Source organism: Meleagris gallopavo, chromosome 1 (genome assembly GCF_000146605.3).
Source record: "Meleagris gallopavo isolate NT-WF06-2002-E0010 breed Aviagen turkey brand Nicholas breeding stock chromosome 1, Turkey_5.1, whole genome shotgun sequence".
NCBI lineage: Eukaryota > Metazoa > Chordata > Aves > Galliformes > Phasianidae > Meleagris > Meleagris gallopavo.
The window spans coordinates 21,492,585-21,500,935 of NC_015011.2; the positions used below are offsets into that span (position 1 = coordinate 21,492,585).

At 43.5% G+C, this 8,351-nt stretch overlaps 2 protein-coding genes across 2 annotated transcripts in view; both read left to right on the forward strand.

Moving 5' to 3' along the window:
- NDUFA5 (NADH:ubiquinone oxidoreductase subunit A5) overlaps window positions 1-5,005 on the forward strand; it is a 5,223-nt gene extending 218 nt beyond the window's left edge. The window contains exons 2-5 of the mRNA XM_010706527.3: window positions 186-382; window positions 2,442-2,558; window positions 3,438-3,503; window positions 4,151-5,005. Of these exons, the coding sequence (XP_010704829.1) occupies window positions 186-382; window positions 2,442-2,558; window positions 3,438-3,503; window positions 4,151-4,252 (482 nt within the window). The 3' untranslated portion in view covers window positions 4,253-5,005. The remainder of the gene's footprint in view (window positions 1-185; window positions 383-2,441; window positions 2,559-3,437; window positions 3,504-4,150) is intronic.
- Window positions 5,006-6,620: 1,615 nt separating this feature from the next.
- IQUB (IQ motif and ubiquitin domain containing) overlaps window positions 6,621-8,351 on the forward strand; it is a 22,466-nt gene continuing 20,735 nt past the window's right edge. The window contains 1 exon segment of the mRNA XM_003201963.4: window positions 6,621-8,306. The gene's annotated coding sequence lies outside the window, so the exon portion shown is untranslated.

The following is an 8,351-nucleotide window of genomic DNA, read 5'->3' on the forward strand; positions in this document are numbered from 1 at the left end:
CCGGCCACTTTCCTGAGAGGAAACAGGGACGCCGGAGCGAAGGGCTGGGGACGAGCGGGCATTTTGGGAGGAAGGGCTGCGGAGGTCAGGACTGCGTGCCCCTGTGCGTGGCGGTGGGCCCGGAGCGCGGCGCTGCGCCGAGGTCACCGCGCTGAGAGCCGCCGCGGCTGCCGGCCTGTAATGAGCGCGGCGTTCGGAACGCTGCGGGTTCGTGGGAGCGTCGGGCGGGAGGGAGGCTCGTGTCACGGGAAGGGCTGGGTCGGGGCGGCGCACCGGTGCGGAACGGTGTGGAAGCGATGGCTTTGGTGTAGTAAATGGTTCTGTGTGCTTTGTGCAGACCACTGGGCTCGTGGGATTGGCCGTGGCTGAAAACCCCCATGAGGTACGTTGTGTGTCCTATTCCCAGCGCGGTGCGTGCCGTCAGTGAGAGCGTTTGTGTGAAGGGTTTGTGCATGCAGGTGCCGTGTGTGCTGTAAATGCTGATTTCAAAACCTTTCTGTCATAAGTGCTGTTATGAACCAGTGCTTCACTTATCTTTCATCTCCGAAGTAAAAGTGAAGAACTTTTTAAATGCAGTCATTCATAAATGTAACATCCAGTTCCCAGAATTGTAGGGGCTGGGAGGGACATCTAGAGATCATCTAGTGCAACTCCCCTGCCAAAGCAGGCTCCCTAGACCAGGTTACACAGGTAGGTGTCCAGGTGGGTCTTAAACATCTCCAGAGAAGGAGACTCCACAGCCTCTCTGGGCAGCCTGTGCCAGTGCTCCATCACCGTTACTGTGAAGAAGTTCTTACACACATTTGTGCAGAACTTCCTATACTTCAGTTTGTTGTTTCCCCATGTCCTATCACCACGCACTGCTGAAAAGAGTTTTGCCTCATCCCTTTGCCTCCCACACCTCACATATTTATGTACATTGATCAGATCCCCTCTCAGTCTTCTTTTCTCAAGGCTGAACAGGCCCAGGTCGCTCAGCCTTTCCTCATGAGAGAGGTGCTCCAGGCTTTTTATCATCTCTGTGGCCCTCTGCTGGATTCTTTCCAGGAGGGCCATGTCCTTTTTGTACTGGGGAGCTCAGAACTGGACACAGTACTCCAGATGAGGCATCACCAGGGCAGAGTAGAGGGGGAGGATCACCTCCCTCTCCCAGCTGACCACACTCCTTTTAATGCACCCCAGGATCCCATTGCTTTCTTGGTCACCAAGGCACACTGCTGGCTCATGGCACTTACAGAATGCAGAAGCATACAGGTGTTTTCCCACCCCGTTCTGCTGTGTTTCCAAAAAGTGCTGGAATAAACTCTATCTGTGCCAAGGGAGAAGGCTGATTTCATCCTAAATAGGCACCATTTGTTGCAAAGCTGGCTCAGGGCTTTGTGATGGCATGCACTGCAATTCCTCAGTGATTCTCAGGAAGTACAGTCAGGGATTTGTGTAGCAGTTTGGTGCTTGCTTTTTGCTCCCTGGGGTCAGTAATGAAAGTATGTTTGCCACATCTTAATTGTGGAGTCGTGAGCTTTGAAAGGACTTGAGTAATTCTTTCATTTATCTCTGCTTTGAAATTCCCAACTATGCAACAATTCTATTTCAGAAATGCTACCAATATTTAGGAGCAGTGTAACAAACAACAATTGTGGCAAACAATATTGTTAGAAACAAATGACTGCAGTTTACAGTTTTGTCAGGTACCTTTTAGGTGGAGTTGATAAATTTTGCTGTTTTTTCCCCAGTGATTCAGTTTTAGAGCAGAGAAACCAATAGTGCTTGCTTAGAAGTGCAGGTTCTCTGCCATTTCCCCTTTCATTTTCTGTGTTTTCTTTGTATTTATCACTGCAGTATTCCAGTTTTTGTTCCTATAGGATATCCATTCTTCTTTGGGTAGATAGCTACCCAGCAAAAGGGGCAAAAGTGTAATTTATTCATGCTCCTCATGTGGCCTTCATCACTACGTTTAAGTTCAGCAATAGAAGTTTCAGGTTTTGTCTTTATTGAGATCTGGTTATCACTCAGAACTTTGTACCAGCGTAAGAAAAAGTGCTAAATGCCACCACCAAACAAAAAAAACAAGTTATGCTCTGGAAAATTATGTGCTTCTTTATATCTTTCTCAGGTAATTTCTCAGAAACTGGTTTAAATGTGAGTTTGCCTGATATGTGAAAAGTATGGTTAGTACTAGACCTGCAGCTTTTGTTGTTTCAACTTTGCATTAAATATGCTTAAAATTGCAGTTAAGGAATCTGCTAGTGGTAACTTCTTGTTCTGACAAATCCCAGTTCCATCTAAAACAGAATTCTGTGTTTCAGGCCTGGTCATTTTGTTAATCTTACATTTGAATACCCTAACTATAACACAAAACATAGAGTGCTGTCAGACTTAGTGGGACAAGTAATTGTATAATTCTGGTTGCAAATTTTAACCATGTGTTATGATTGTTTCAGCGCCTGCAGATACTGTACTCCAAAATCCTTGCTGTCCTGCAGAACATTCCCAAAGATGCAGCGTATAGGAAGTACACAGAGCAGATTGTAAATCAGAGATATAATTTGGTGCAAACAGTAAGTACAGTGCTGTTTCATGAGTGTTACACATGGAAAGATTTGTAGGATGACAAAAAGGTTTTCAAATGAGTTGCTGTTTTCCAGGGGTATAAGTAACTTTGAAATATCAATTCAGAAATAATCACAGTCTTGAATATTTCGATGGTACATCAGAAATAATTGCTTTCTTAATCATATTGCCTGTGAAAATTAGAAGAAGTACTTTTTAAGATTGATGAAAGTGGCATGTACTTTTCATGTTTGCACAAAAACTGTGCCCTCTTACTGGTGTGTTACATTAATACAGTCTTTGTCTTGGACATCTGAAAGCAGGTAACTATTAGGAGGTCGCATAACATTCTCTATAAAACTGAAGATCAAAATCTTCTTTGAAGGTTATATACTGCAGCCCTTAGTTTTTAATGCCTGTTTGGGTGTCATTAAATAGTACTCTATTTTAGTATTTCTCATGGAGAGGTTGATGTTTGGTTTCTAATAAGAAACCTGTGAGGGATTTTTTTTTTAAATGAAGTAAATGACAAAGACCAGCTAACTAGATGGTATGTTTGTGGAATTACAGAATGACAGAATGGCCCGGGTTGGAAGGGATCTCAGGATCATGAATCTCCAACCCCCCTGCCACATGCAGGGCCACCAACCTCTACATTTAATACTGGACCAGGCTGCCCAGGGCCCCATCCAACCTGGCCTTGAACACCTCCAGGGATGGGGCATCCACAACCTCTCTGGGCAGCCTGTTCCAGCACCTCACCACTCTCTCTGTAAAAAAACTTAAAGGAAGGCTGGAGTATGTTTTGCCCAAATTAGTATTTTTGTGATGTGTCTGTTCTTTCTACTTTTCAGTAAAGCTAAATCTTTATTTGTTTGAATACTCAGGAAACTGATGTGCAGAAACTACAGGACAAACTGAATGGCGGTCAAATAGAAGAAGTCATTGTACAGGTAAAAGAGGGAAACTTAAGATCAGTGCAAGTTGAGTTAGTAATTTTTAGTGTTTCTTTGGCTGTTCAGAAAATGGACAGTTTTTCCACGTTTTTCCTCTGCTGCAAAACAAACAGCATATAAATGTGTGTGTATATACATACATACATACATACATATATATATATATATATATATATATGCATATAAAAGAGTCTGAATCATCATATAGTGAATGGGATGACCATATTAAAAATGAACGTGATAATTCACATTTACCATATAATGCCTAATATATATACCACACATATTTACCTTGCAGAGTCTGAATCAACCAAAAAAAGAGGCCAGAAAATGGCAGGATGATATGGGAGGTTAATCCAAATAGACTGGAAAATGTCAGGGATGAACTTATCATAAAGTAGTCATTAGGAATGAGTGGGTGAACAGACGACAGGCATTTGGGGGTGACTTGGCACATCTTAAATTCACACAGCTACTTTTGGGGGAAAAGAAATACCAGAGTTAAACATAAAATTTGAGATTGTCCCTGACTACGACAGGTAGTGGCACATCATTGAGATGATGAACTGAACTAAAGGTAGTTTAATATTCTGGCAGTTGTATAGCATTTAAGAACTTGTTTATTGTATGGTCTTTATTAACAGGCTGAAAATGAGCTTTCCCTGGCAAGAAAAATGTTACAGTGGAAACCATGGGAGCCTCTAGTTGAAGAACCTCCTACTGACCAGTGGAAATGGCCAATATAATACTGAAAATGGTGTAACCTCTTGAAAGTCAAAAAAGTTAAAATATAATCTATTACTGACAGTACCTTTAAATTAAAAAAGTGACTTCATAAAACCATGTTTTGTCTTAATGTCCACTATATATAGCAATCTAAAGATTGCTACCAGTTTCTTGCAGAAATGGCTTTAAGAATAGTCAGCTTCTTTACAACCATTTACAACCGTTGATTCTTTTTGTCATTTGCTGATTAACGGGGTATTTATTTGTGCATGATAATGTTAGAATCTGTATGTGTATATTAGCAGATACAGGTATTTCATTTGAAATCAAAATCAAAGTTGTAGAAAAGCATGATTCTGCCTTTTTCTGCCATTGATGGGTGTGTGTTTTTGCCATCTTTGTAAAGCCAATACCAATGTATGACCACGCAGATACCAGTATGAGGGATCTGATGTAATGCAAGTCAGGCTTACCAAAAATAACATTTTTTAGTTTTCAGCTGAATCACTGTCCCAAACTAGCTGACTCCACTGGCCATATAAGCAATAATTCTGGCTCAGGGAGGTGCTGAGAAGCAGGAATGGGTTTCTTGATTTGCAGATAACTTACCATAGTTAGCATGATATACATGGCACAAAACTTCAATATCGTTCTAATTTTGTATGTATAGAATTTGGTTTTGTATATAAGCATGTACTTAATAGGTTTTTTTGTATATTACTGATTCAGACCTGGAATATTACTGTTAAGAAAAAATAATGGATTTTTGTTGACGTGTGCTCTTTACATCTAAATGCTTGAAAGAAGAACGTAGCCACACATCTCCACTCTCAAAACTACTTTAGAAATCTAAGTTTGGCAGATTAGATCCGAGGTCAGTGTGCAAGTTTGTCTTTGCTCACAGTTTCTCAGTACTATTAATGAAGTTGATGCAAGTTTAAAGATGAACTGTATGACAAAAATGTGCAGCTTGTTCAAGGTTGACTGTTCCAGTGCATTATGTTACATACTTTGTACTTTGTAATAGGCATACAGACTTTAGAACCATCAGTTTACCTCTGTCTAATTACCTGTGACTAATTATATCTTAGATATGAGTATAGGTAAGGTATTAGGGCATTAGGCAAGTGGAAGAGAACCTACTGGGTATAGCCAGTACAAGCTATGTATTGCTTGCGTGGACCTGAGTAATTAATTCCACAACAACTTTAGAGGGATTTTTCCCACTGATTATTGGTGAAATCACAGAAGTCTTAAACTCTCCACAATTTAAAAAGTTGAAAACATTATACTTCATTGGTAGATTTTGACAGCTATTTCAGCCTTGTGAAAAGTAAAAGCTAGTTTCTTCTAAGATAAAGCCACTAGGTGGCATTATAGAAAAGGACTTCCACATGAGAAATACTAAAGGATTGTAAACCTGAATGAGCGTGAATGATGTCAGATGAGAAATGAAGACAAACAGTTTTAGCTAGTAACTATTGAACTCATGTGATTAGAAGGAAGGGGGGACCCCAAAACAAAGTATTTTGGCTAGTATTTCTTGAGATGGAAACACTGGCAAAATGCAGTAACAGCTAGTACAATTTTTTCTATTCTTTCATGACAGAGATAGCTGAGCTCTCATTCCATTACATACTCTGCTTCTAAAACTGTATTGTCATATGAATTATCTCTGATACAAGCTTGTGAATTATGTTGCAGGGCAGAAGTCTCTTACTGTCCCACTAGTGATGAAATTTGATAGCCAGCATTAAAAACAATCCTAGAATCACCAAAGTTGGAAAAGACCCACAAGATCACCCAGTCCAACCATCTGCTGATCATCAATAGTTCTCACTAAACCATGTCCCTCAACACAACGTCCAGATGTTCCTTAACACCTCCAGGATCTGTAACTCCGCCACCTCCCTGGGCAGCCCATTCCAGTGCCTGACCACTCTTTCAGAGAAGTACTATTTCCTAACGTCCAGCCTGAATCTCCTCTGGCACAACTTGAAGATGTTCCCTCTAGTTCTATCACTGATACATGAGAGAAGAGGCTGACTCCAGCGCACTAAAGTCTCCGTACAGGTAGTTATAGAGAGCAATAAGGTCTCCCCTGAGCCTCCTCTTCTCCAGGCTGAACAATCCCAGCTCCTTCAGCTGCTCTTCATAAGACCTGTGCTCCAGACCCCTCACCAGCTTTGTTGCCCTTCTCTGAATCCGCTCCAGGGCCTCAGTGTCTTTCTTGCAGTGAGGGGCCCAAAACTGGACACAGTACTCGAGCTGCGGCCTCACCAGAGCTGAGTACAGGAGGACAGTCACTTCCCTGTTCCTGCTGGCAACACCGTTCCTGATGCAAGCCAGGATGCCATTGGCCTTCTTGGCCACTTGGGCACACTGCTGGCTAATGTTCAGCTGAGCATCAATCAATACCCCCGGGTCCCTTTTTTCTACACAGTCTTCCAGCCACTCTGCCCCCAACCTGTAGTGTTGTTTGGGGTTATTGTGGCTAAAGTGCAGGACCCGGCATTTTGGTCTTGTTGAACCTCATCCCATTGTCTTCAGCCCAGCTATCCAATCTGTCCAGATCATCTGCAGGGCCTCGCTATCCCCAGGCAGATCTACACTTCCAGCCAACTTGGTGTCATCTGCAAACTTAGTGAGGGTGCACTCAATGCCCTCATTCAGGTCATCAATAAAGATATTGAAGAGGACAGGCTCCACCATGATTCCTGGAGAACGTCACTTGTGACCGGCTGCCAGCTGGATTTAGCTCCATTCACTACCACTCTCTGGGTCCTGCCTTCAAGTCAGTTCCTTATCCAGCCATGACTGTACCTGTCCAAGCCACAGGCTGCCAGCTTCTGCAGAAGAATAATGTGGGAGACAGTGTCAAAGGCTTTGCTGAAGTCTAGGTAGACTACATCAACAGCCTTTCCCTCGTCTACCAGACAGGTCACTAGATGACAGGAGATCAGGTTGGTCAAGCAGGATCTGCCCTTCGTGAGCCCATGCTGGCTAGGCCTGATCCCTGGTTGTCCCACGCATGCCGTGTGATCTCCCTCTGCTCCATAACATTCCCTGGCACTACAGGGCACCCTTTCTCAAAGGCAGAAATAAATCCTTGCAACAGACTAACTTACTGCCTTGATGGGTATTTTTACAGCTATGTTTCCTATTTATAGCCACAGTGCTTTGGCTGCTCTCTAAGTGGTTCTTTCAAATCTCTCAAAATAGGATCACTTTTTTTATCTATCCAGAACACTGAATTAGCTTTCACTCATACTTTAATTTAGGAATCCATTATCCTAAGTATTAGAAAGGTTCTACTGTGAAACCAAAGTCTAGAAATCACTAAGAACGATTTTTCAGATTTTTGTCAAATTTTCAGCACACATTATAAATTATTTTTATGCTTTATTGCTGGCTAAATTTTGCTCTACTATTTTAGAAAGCAGGAATTAACTCCATTTATGCTATCCAAGATTATTAAATTAATAATTAGCAAGTTATAGGTTAACAAACAGAACAAAGGGAGGGAAGATAGCAGATTGAAGTGCTGAGAGAGATCAGTGTGTGGGCAGTGATCCTGACTAGTTTAATTCTTTGCCAAGAGGAAGAACAAAGTAACTGGGGAGGAGGAGAAAGCGTTTTTCAAACTGAAGCTGAGTTGGAGTGCTGAAGTGATAAAGCAGAGCTCTTTCCATGGAGTAAGTCACTTCCCATCTGGTTCTCCTCTGAGCTCAGGCTCAGCTCAGGATTTAGAGAGAAGGCAGCAGGCCTGTGTACACGAGCCTAACGGAGCCTCACACCGAGTGCGGGACGGCGCGCACTGAGGAGGCGAGCGCTCAGCGGCGCCCCGGCACCGACAGCCCCCCCGAGCAGCCGCGGAGATGGCGCCGCCGTCTCCTGCCTGGCTTCACCGCGCATGCGCAAGTGCTCCTCCAGCCCCGCCCTGCGTTGCCGTGGCTACCGCAACGCGCTGCCCCTGCGTGCAGCGCCACCATGGAGAACCGCCCGAGTCGGGACGTCCTGCGAGAGCCCTGTAGGGATGGCACCGGGGCGGGGAGCGCCCCGCGGCGCTGAGCGGTACCCAGCACCTGGCGCGACGGCCGATGCGAGGGCGCTGACGCG